This window comes from Ctenopharyngodon idella, chromosome 24, assembly GCF_019924925.1.
Source record: "Ctenopharyngodon idella isolate HZGC_01 chromosome 24, HZGC01, whole genome shotgun sequence".
Classification (NCBI taxonomy): Eukaryota; Metazoa; Chordata; class Actinopteri; order Cypriniformes; family Xenocyprididae; genus Ctenopharyngodon; species Ctenopharyngodon idella.
The window spans coordinates 23286850-23298322 of NC_067243.1; the positions used below are offsets into that span (position 1 = coordinate 23286850).

General features: G+C 40.3%; 1 protein-coding gene across 1 annotated transcript; it reads right to left on the bottom strand.

The window, feature by feature from the left end:
• Positions 1-102: 102 nt before the first annotated feature.
• LOC127507184 (troponin I, fast skeletal muscle-like) lies at positions 103-6001 on the bottom strand. Its single transcript, XM_051884145.1, has 7 exons — positions 5943-6001; positions 1577-1609; positions 1227-1263; positions 1017-1145; positions 812-901; positions 548-724; positions 103-423 (listed from the first exon to the last, which is right to left on the bottom strand). The coding sequence occupies exons 2-7, from the start codon at positions 1582-1584 to the stop codon at positions 328-330; spliced, it is 537 nt and encodes a 178-aa protein (XP_051740105.1). The 5' UTR covers positions 1585-1609; positions 5943-6001; the 3' UTR covers positions 103-327.
• Between the last annotated feature and the right edge of the window lie 5472 nt (positions 6002-11473).

Sequence of the window (11473 nt, forward strand, 5' to 3'; positions counted from 1 at the left end):
CTGACAATAAATACTTACTTGTTGCCAGAGATTGTTGAAGAAATAGTATTTAAAAAGTTGGTTACAAAGTGGTTTATGCATCAAAATGAACACAGAACATCATTCCTGCTTAAACATTTTAATGGTTGTGTAAGACATTGATACATGGGCTGAGAATGCACATTTCCAGTATTCTTCCAATATTGAACAGAAAACTAAGTGATCACATTTGCTTTCCCATAATAGCAAATGTAAATGAATGTGTTTATGGTACAGTTTCTTGCACATTAAAGACAAGGCCAATTCAATTTGAGCAGCATACTGAACTTCAAAAAACTAAAACAAAATTTAAGCCTCAGTTTCAAACATCTTCTTCCTGCCATCCATGCCAGACTTGTCTTCAATATTCTTACGCCAGTCCCCAACATCACGCAGTTCCTTATCCTAGGAAGAGTAAATTAAAAATAAGATTTAGTCAGTGAGCCAATATACTAAGGATTTGAGATTGAGATTTTAGACAAAACAATACACTGCGGTGAAATGAGAAGAATGCAATTTAAACGCTCACCTCCTCCTTGACCTCCTTCTTGACTTGTTTCAGATTGGCTCTCAGATCCAGAGACACCTTGTGCTTGGAGCCCAGCAGAGCCTGAAGCATTTGATCGGCAGACATGCGCACTTTTCTCAACACTGGTTTCTTGAACTTGCCCTTCAGGTCAATAACTTTGATATTTAGGTCTTCAATCTACAATCAGTCAATGAGAGCCATCAATATAGAAACTACAAGATAAAACACAAATTGGATTGGAATATAATTTAGATGACATCTTACCTCCTTTGCACACTTATTGACCTTCATTTCCATATCATATCTCTCCTCGTCAGTGACATCAATTTTGTGGTGAAGCTCCCTGCACAGTTCCTATAAACAATGAGGACAAAAAGTATTTATTTTATTTTATACACTTACAATATATGTCCTCTAAGGTGTCATGCACATATTTATTTATTATTTATGTAAATTTATTGTATGGTACCTGTAATGCCTGCACGCCTCCAGGTAGAGACAGAGGTTTGCAGGCTTCTGACATGTATTTCTGCCTCTCAACCTCTCTGTCCTTTACTTCCTGTTCCAGTATACCTTTAGCGATGCCAAGCATCAAGCTCTGGGACACAGAGAGGCAGGCTGTCATTATTAATCATTAATGGGCAATGAAAAATAGGTTTTATTTTGAGTCATACTGTACCTTTAGATGATGCTTGCGACTCGAGGACATCTTTTTCCTGGGGTGTTTTGAAATGTTGAGATCGATCAAATACATTGTATAAAGCAGTAACTAATAACCACAAGACTGCACTTTTTCACATTATTATTTTATATTTAACATACACAAACATATATAAAAATATACCACCACAGCAAACAATTTATGTTAGTTGAGTCAAGTCAAGTAAAGTCATCTTCATTTATATAGCGCTTTTTACAATACAGATTGTTTCAAAGCAGCTTCATAGTGATAATAGAAAAATTAATGGACAGATAGTTTTGAGGAAGATGATGGTAATCTAAAAAGGCGAAATCAAAATATTTACTCACTCCGACATCTTGGCTGAATTTTGATTTTGCCCCCTGTGAAATAAACAATTTACAGTTAATGCAAAGCACTGGTAAAATTACAATATGCAATTTTTATCAGCAAAAGAAAAATGACTCAGCATGGACTATGTAAAATGGGCTTTGTTAGTGTTTAAGCTTGTATGGTTTCATAAAAATTAATTATATTTATGTATGCACATTTTATTCTTTAATCATGTATTTAATTATTGATTAATTCATTTTAATACATGTTTAATTAGATTGTCATTCCACATAAATAATATAATATAATATAATATAATATAATATAATATAATATAATATAATATAATAATGATTTGGGTGGCTGTAATAATCGCACGACACAGGAAATGCAATAACAAAAGTCTTTATTTGGCAAACACAGGAGAATACGTGAATAAAACTCAGGACACAACTACTTCAACACAAACGACACAGAACATTGAACAGAGGAAACTAGTGGTGTTTTTCCACTGCATGGTACGGTTCGGTACGGCTCGGTACGGCTCACTTTTTGACGCTTTTCCACTGCATGGGACAGCTCTGTACGGAACGGTACGGCTCGCTTAAATAGTACCACCTCGGTTGAGGTTCCAAGCGTGCCGAACCGATACTAAATGTGACATGTAAACACTGCCGATCACTGATTGGTCAGAGAGAATCATCACTACCAGCGTCATTGGATTTGAAACACGAGACACCAAACCAGCTAGATTTAAATAGTCAGTAACAGCCACCGCAGTATCATTTGTCCATGTGACTTTCTTTAAACTACTTTTTTTAAACGACTTGCTTTAAATGATCGTCGCACACAACTTGAAAAAGAAATGGCTGTATTGTGGTCAGTAGACAAGGTGCAGACTCATTGGTAGCCAAGGAGCGGATCCATGGCAGTAAAGGGGCACAACTATAATGATCAGTCTATAATCCCACCCACTTTGAAGTGGTATTAAACCGCAGTGAAAAGCAAACCGAAAGTAAGTAAGCTGAGCCGTGTCAAACCAAACCGAGCCGAGTAGTACCACGCAGTGGAAAAGCGCCATAAGGGTTTAAATACACAGAGTAAACAACAGAACTAAGAACAGGTGAGGAACATTAGAGTAAATATGGAAACTAATAATGACCAGGAACACAGGCAAAACAGGAACAGGGAAATTAAACAAAAAAAACACAATGAAACTAAACAGATTTAGGGTGTACTCAAATTGGCGCAATTGCCCCCTCTCCCCACTCCCCCGCTGGCCCGCACTCATGTTGCACTTCACGTTATGGGCCGGAGCATGCTTACGTCATTTAAGATGCAACTTTTTATTTTGAAGAAAACAGGAAGAAAAGCACTTTCACTAATAGACTGCCTAATAGATTTATCATTTATGCCGTGCAGAGATTTTCACTTGATTGTGCTGCATATATCAGAAGAGTATTACGGAGGCAGCTGATTTGCAGCTTTACTCGCAAACTACAATTCATGTTCATCAATAAGGTGAGAACTAGACCTGTTATAAACCTAAATATACTCGATTCAGTTAAATTAATTGAAAAGTGTACTGTCCAAGTAATAATAGAAGATATTTGCTGTCGTAATGATGACAGTAGCCCACACAAAAGTAGTAGCTGTTCCATGTTGGTGCGGTTAGCGATCATACTACATGCGTACCGCGCCCGAACCCAACTGAACCATGCTCTGGCCCACCTCTTTCAAGCGGGCCAGGGACGGTTGAATGAACTGTGCCCGGACACGGTACGGAGCGATCACACTAGTCAAACGAACCAGACTTTGGGGGTCAAACGCACTCGGGCAGGGTTCAGATCGTTTAGTGTGAGTACACCCTTAAGCTTCTGGCTTAAGGCTCATGGCATAGCCAAGGGAGGGAGGAGCCATGGTGGAGACTTGGCAGGCGGACCCAGGGGGGCGACAGTCTGAAACGGAGCTGATAGAGGTGGAGACCCCGGCGGAGCCAAAGAGCCGAAGAGACCAAGCAACACTGATGGATCTGGAGGCCGAGGCGGAGCAGCAGCAATGAGCATCCGAGGTAGAGCCAGAGTGCCAGAGGACTGAGGCGGAGCCGGTGGGGTGGAGGAACGAAGCGAAGGGATGATGGCCCCAGGTGGATACGAGGGAGGGAGGTGCCAAGGTGGAGCCGGCTGGTTGACGAGCCGAGATGGAGTGACGGCTTGGGGGCTGGAGGGGGGGCCAGGGGATCCCTTTGCCAAGGCAGAGTTGGAGACCGGAAGACCCGAGGCAGATCAACACAGCAGAGTGGAGTCAAGAGAAGGACTAAAGGGAGCCAGCAGAGGCACGGCCGAAGGACTGTCTTGAGTGGAGGAGGGAAATATCCTCTTTTGTCATTATACAGAGGGCAAATGCAGCCCACCCTCAGTGGTGGGAGTTTGGGCGGAGCTCCATTCCATTCCCTAGAACTCCACTAGCACACCCACTGGGATGGACAATGTTGCCAGCTCATGTACTTGGTCAGACTTTCCGTCGGGCTCGGGTTCCGGGGCAATGATTGGCTCAGCTATTGTTTCTGGTGCTGGCATCGCGGCAGGCTCAGGCTTGGTGGACTCTGCCAATAAGCTCCATGCAGGTTGTGGTAGGTAAGCAGAGCAGGCGGATTGCTGGTACCTCCATTTATAGAAACGGTGTAAAAAAAAATCGTATCTTTCGGTTCCGTGTTCTGTAATGATTTGAGTGGCTGTAATAATCATATGACGCAGGAAATGCAACAACAAAAGTCTTTACTTGGAAAACACGCAGAAGAATACAGGAATAAAACAACTTCAACACAAATGACACAGAACAATGAACAGAGCAAACTAGGGGTTTACACAGACAGAGTAATCAACAGAACTAAGAACAGGTGCGGAACTAAGTAACTATGGAAACAAATAATGACCAGGAACACAGGCAAAACGGGAAAAGGGAAAACAAAACCAAATCTCAATGAAACTAAACAGACTTAAACATAACCCTGACATTTATTATATTAGATCACTTTTTCTAAAATGGTTTCATAAACTACTTTATGTGGATTGGAAAAACATTGTTTCACTGTTTGCCTGTACAATTGGTCAATTGGTAGAAAAGAAACTGCTAAACGACTAGTAACCAAACTAGCCAATCATCATTATGTTCAAATAAGGCATTGATGGAGTCTTCTGGTCCCAAGTGAATCATCTGCTATTTTTGGGCAGAAGGTGTAAGTTCTTCTCCAGAGATCTTCTGTGCTAAGCCTGTTTCTGGGTGATAATCAAAATCTTGACCCCACCTCTATTCCTTCCCTCCCAATCATCTGCAACTGATCTAACATAATGACTTAAATCATGACATCAACTTTTTCCACATAAACCCCTTTCTCAAGGTTTTAATTTCCATTTATTTAAAGGCTGAGCCTAAGTCGAATGTATGACCAAAGATTGAAATGTATTTCCATTTAGGGGCACAGTAAAGTACAAGCAAGCAAGGACATTAAATTTAAAAAATAACTTTGCACATACTTTTGAAGAAAAAAAAGGAAGTATTTCTACCTGATCTGACCCTTACACATTTTCAAGAAATAGTTCACCCAAAGAAAATTCTGTCATTTACTACATATTATATTATATTATATCATTTAAATAAATGTGTCAAATAACATTAAACCTAATTTAATATTTACAACATGAATTTTCCTAATGGGATGAGTTATCAACTCTCTAATCTACTTCTATGTCAGGATTACTTTCAGAATGCAAATTGCAATGTCAGGTTTCAAGTTTGACAATGAGTACCATTGTGATAATGTGAGTAAATATGTAGTAAAGTCCTTTATATTTTAACAATGCTAACACCCCAGATTTAAGCCATAGCAGCTGAAGCGTTATTTATTTATTTTAAGATTAGATCTTGACAGCAAGATAAACATTGGCATATCACCCACTAATCCTAACAGCCGAAACGGATCAAGTTTCCCAATCTCAAATCAACACTTTATTTTTCAGCTACTAAGTGCGTGTCAAAATAGCATTTTTCAATAGCAGTTTTCTATTCCCAACAAGAATACAAAGTTAATGTCCCATGACAAATAAAACATAAAAAACTGATAACTGATTTCCCAACAAATCAATCCGAGTCTGAACAAACTTATATCATGCACAAACCACTTGTCTCAAATTACACTTACAAAAATGAAAATAAAAGAATAAATAAGCAGCAAAACCTTTCAAATGGATCACAAGCAAACTTTGGTTAAAATCCTAAATTACACAAAAAAAGGGTCAAGATTCACCCAGATGCTATTCAAACAGGATAAAAACATTAACAATAGGATAATCAAAGGAAAAAGCAGAGAAAACAGCATCTCACCTATGAGCTGAGGCACACACAGCCTGGAGAATGGAGGAAGAACTGGGTCTCTGCAGGGAGCGGGCATTATAACTATATATTGTATTCCCCTATGACCAAGGAAATCCCATCTCTCTTTTTATGGTAGTAGATCCATTCAGAGAACCAATGGGCTCACACACACCTGAAACACAATATCAAATCCCTCATCTCCAACCGAACCCCCTCCATATAAATAACCCCTCTTTAGATTGTGCAATTTATTTTTGATCTAACAAACTGAAGCCCACACATGAGGCAGTGTTCATGAACACTTTGCTAAGTTAATTAAAAAAATCATTTACAGAAAAAAAAGTATTGTATTACATCTTTTATAATATTTAAAAAATATATATCTCATATTAAAGAAATTTCCAGTCTGACAAATGAACCGAGAGGAATATCAACTGCGATTTGATCTCTTTCTTAACTCTATTATACTATGCCCTAAAATGTACTCTTTTTGTGCAGAAAAAGTAAATACTTTTGAGTGTGTAGCAGAAAGGTAGACAAGCTTTGGGACATACTATTACATCATAAAACAGCGTCTTTAACGGTTGCTCACTGTTGCTTAGTTGCACGCATCCTGTCACTGTAAACTGGCATGTCAATCATCTTGTCACAGTTAACATCCTCTCCATTTTTACTTCATTTAATTTCCTACTCTATTGGAGAGAATTGCAGTAGCATGTTGATCTGCCAGTTGCGGGTCTTTCATGCGGAGACTCTCCTCATATTAATGCATAATGATGCATTTAAAAGTTATTAGCCAAACAGTTCACATTGTTGTTGCAGATGACATATAACACGGATAACACTAAACTAATATTTTTTATCAGTTTAAATGTTGATTATTAGTCACTTAAACCCCTTTATCTAAACCAGTCACGTACATCCGCCATGTTTTGTAGTTTTTTGAACACTTTTTACTCATGTTTGTAGTTCTGAACTGAAGCACAACAGGTTGTGGGCAATATTAGCCATTCTAGGATCCACACTTCGAAATTCTACCTAAAATAGTAGACCATCTGGGGACTTCTGGCATACACTTTTCAACATACTATGCTTTGGGACACATTTATTTTAATCTTACTTACTATTTAGGATGGATAATATGGACACTTTTTTAATGGAGCAAAGCCAGGCATGTCGGTACAGAGCCCCTATGGGACATGGTGAAGAAAAATAATTTGGCAATGCTTTTGCATTCTCTCACAAATGTTTTGCGCTCCCCCGAGAAACTTTGTGTTCACTCACAAAATGTTTGCATTCCCCCAAGAAACTTTGCTAATGTTTTTGCGAGCGAACGCAAGGTTTATCAGGGGAACACAAAAATTATGCAAGTGAACGCAAAGTTTCTCAGGGAATGCAAAACATTTGTGAGTGAACGCAAAAGCTTTGACTTATTATTTTTCCTCTTACATTTTTTTTTCCACTACCCTGTCCCCTTAGGGGCACCGTACTAGAGAGATGGGGAAACACTCTTTTTTATTCAGTAGATGAGCCTGTGAATACATGAGGAGTAGCAGATTTCTATCTGTTCTATTTATGTTTCCAAACAGCTGGCATGGTGCTGATGGCTACCTGGGACTGTCCCACCCCAGGCACTCAAATATAGTGATGTAATTGGCACAGCTGTCAGGCAAAGAGCAGAAAGAGAATGTGCAAATTAAGGAATAATAATGATTTTCTGCACATTTGTATTATTCCTATGGGGAATAAAGTGTGACAGAATTTTTTTTTTTTTTTTTTTTTTTAATAATCCGTTCTTTAAAGAAATTGTTAAATTAGTAACGTGTAAAAAGAGAAAATTCTCAATTGATAACATAACATTACAATTGTTATCATTTCACTGTTAACTTTTTAATAACTACACCTCTACTATTACCTGAATGATCAATACAATTTAGTATAATTTAATCTCTTACTTAAAATGGATGTAAACTGTTCTTTTAAATTGTAATAATATTGCACAATATTACTGCTTTTATTTTATTTTTAATAATAAATGCAGCTTTGTGAGCATAAGAGACTTCTTTCAAAAATATTTTAAATTCTTGTTTATTACAAACTTTTGATGGGTAGCATATTAGTGTGTGCTCTATTTCACTCTTTTCTAATATACAATTTGAAAAAATTACATCAGGGCTGAATAAAGTTAAGCTTAGAATATAATTGTTCATTGTAGCGATGTTCAGAGGAAGAAGGAAGCGGGAAATGGCGAACTTTCAACAACTTTAATATAAAGTATTAAACGGACGACTGCCGCACACACATAAGCAAAACATAACGTAAAATAGTCCAGGCCCTCTCATCTTTCACTGTCGTCGCTCCTGCTTTTATGCTTCCGGAGCTCCTCTATGAGAAACTCGGTGCACAGGTGACGCTCATTCAGTGTTGCCAATTGCTTTCAGTTGAAAGTAGCTAAAACTGGTCACTAAATGTCACTAGATGATGTCATACTGGCCAGTCCAATCATCTATATTAATATAAATACAGATCAGTGGGTGAGTCACGGAATCTAGATAAGGTTTGTCCAAGAAGTTGGTAGATTTGTCGCTAGGCTTTTGAAAAAAGTCTCAAAAGGGGTGGTGAAGTCGCTAAATCTAGCAACAGAATCGCTAAATTGGCAGCACTACACTCATTAACACTTGCACCTGCTTGCCACATTCATCTATGCAAAAAATGTATAGATTGTGTCATGTGTTATGTTTATTTAATGATTTCAGCTATTGATTTGCCACAGGTATTGAATGGATACTCTATAAGTAAATGAGCCAAAAGTAGTTCAGTATTTTTGTTATATTCTTCTGTTTTTTCTTCTGTTCATTATGGCAAAGTTATCAAATGACAAATTTGAAAGACTCTTAAGGTAAAACAAGCATATAATAATGTCCTTGAAGCCTTGTTCTGTCTGCGTAGGACCTATTCAACTTTCCTATGGACATGAGATGTGCATTTTTTGCCTGGGCAATGAGCAACTCGCCTCCAACCCGCAGCACCCCCCCTCTGACGCTCCCTCTGAGCTACTGAGGAAGAAGCAGTGGCATCCCAATGTGGAGCATGATGATTTTAGTGGTGAGCTCACAGCTCAGTGCCCGCATGCCTCCCACTTCTCGGACCCTTCCTCACCTCCAGTGGCGTATGCACAAATGCATGCTCATCAATTTCCAAAAGTGCAGACTCCAATCCATTCAAAGCATCCCCTTTCTGGACATGAATCTCGACTCCCTTGCTATGCAAGCCCACCTTGTCCTGGACTCCCTCGAGATATTCATAGAAGAAAAAGCCCTTCATTTAAAGAGCTGGGTTGATGGCAGCTGCCTCGGCAGTGTCACCTAGGCCTGTCCATATGCAGTCACTTCAGTGTTGGCTGAAAGCCCACATCCCCTCTCATGCTTGGCACTTGGGCTCAATGCACATCATAGTGACCCATGAATGCCTAGAGGCAATAGCCCCCGGGACGAGCATAGCTCTGTACGAGTCGGGCGTGTCGATGGGGCAGGTGCACAAACGCAAAATTGTCATGACAGACACATCGAGTACGGGCTGGGGAGCTGTTTGCAATAGCAGTCCGACTTCTGGTATCTGTACGGACCCAGAGAGAGCATGGCATATAAACTGACTGGAGCTAAGAGCCGATAATTTAGCCCTCGAGTGTTTTTACACTCAAGTTCGCCACCAGCATGTTCTTGTTCTATCAGATAACATGGCAGTGTACATAAATTGCCAAGGCAGCATCAATTCTCACCCCCCTTCTAAGACTCTTTTGCTGTGAGCAGATCAACATCTCCTGTCTATTCGAGCTACCCATGTCCCCTGCTATTTGAACTGCGGGGCAGACATGCTGTCGAGACGGGGTAGTCCCAGAGGAATAGAAACTACATCGGTGAATATGATATGAAACATATTTGGGCAAGCAGAGGTGGACCTCATTGCAACAGCATAGAACGCTGTTTTTCTCTCCAACGGAACAATACACATTGGGAGTGGATGCGCTAGCTCACCACTGGCCGAGAGCATGACAATACGTATTCCCGCCAGTGAAAATGTTGCAGACTGGTGCTGTGCAAAATCAGGAAGGAAAACAGTGCTGTCTGGTAGTGTTGGTCAGTGCTGCTGGTTGCTCTGAAGTGGCCCACGCAGCCCTGGTTTCCAGACCTGCTGGAACTGTTGACCTCCTGGTCCATCCCATTCCGCTGAGAAAGAACCTCCTCTCTCAAGTGAAGGGCTCAATCGGGCATCCCACCCAGAGTTGTGGAACTTGCACATTTGGCCGCACAGTGGAGCTCACCGACATTAGCTTCCCTTCCCTGCCCTGGCTTGTATTGATTAACGAATTCACACTTACAAATAATCAGTAAAAGAGTATGCATATTTGGTGTGCTGTCTGAGGGGAGGGCTCCGAGCTCAGAATTTGGCCTGGACCCGGAGTACTCCCCCTGTATCAATAGATGGGATAGGAACCAGCCAATAGTGAGGAGTCAGGGTAGCAGAGGGATGCAGAAAACTGTCAAGGAACATAGGTGAGTTAGCTATGTATACTAGTGCTGATTGGATAGATCATTTAAACATGTTCCTCCCAATCTTTATTATTTCTGAAGCATGAGCCCCTTTCTACTAAGCACCTCTATGCCCATAAGTGGAGAGTTTTGTTTTGATGTTTTGTGAATAAGGCCCCTGGTGGTCAAGTTTCTATGTGGCACAAGACGGTTGAACCCCCTCGCCCTTCTACAATCCCCACTTGGGATTTGACCTTGGTACTGAAGGCACTGACGTGTTCGCCGTTTGAGCCGCTCCAGTCGGCTTCGCTAAAAGTCCTCTCTTTTAAGATGGTGCTTTTATTGTCACTCTTATCAGTTAAACGATTTCAATGTATGATAAACATTCATGCTCTGTCAGTCAATGACTTGTGCATGGATTTTGGTCTGGACGATTGTAAGGTCATCCTCAGACCGAGAGAAGGTTACATTCCTAAGGTGCTCTCAACTCCGTTCAGATCCCAGGTTATAATGATTTCAGTTTTTGCTCCGAGCAAGTCTGAACTGCAGGGAACACTTCCCTTTCACAGCTGCTTTGCCCTGTTCATGCTCTGTGTGTTTATATTGAGCCACTAGACAGTTCAGGCTCTCTGACCAGCTTTTCGTCTTTTTTGGAGGCCGTACTAAAGGTCTACCAGTCTGAAAACAAAGGCATTGGATTGTGTATGTGATAGCTCTGGCTTATATTTCACAGAATGTAACATGCCCTATAGGTGTTCGAGCCCACTCTACAAAAGGTATGGCTTCTTCATGGGACATCAGTGGGATGACCATTAAAGACATCTGCTCAGCAGCAGGATGGGCTTCCCCGAGTACTTTCACCAAATTTCACAATTTGGATGTTTCCTCACTGACTTCTCATATCACCACCTGTTCTAACACTATTACAGTGGCCGTGGGCCCCTGGGTGAGCAATGCTATCTGGAACTATTTATACATATATATGTATATATATATATATATATATATGCA

Coding starts and splice junctions, on each gene's coding strand:
- LOC127507184 (XM_051884145.1), bottom strand. Junction 902..1,016: donor GAGGCGTGCAGGCATTACAG/GTACCATACAAT, acceptor CATTGTTTATAG/GAACTGTGCAGGGAGCTTCA. Junction 725..811: donor TCAATAAGTGTGCAAAGGAG/GTAAGATGTCAT, acceptor GACTGATTGTAG/ATTGAAGACCTAAATATCAA.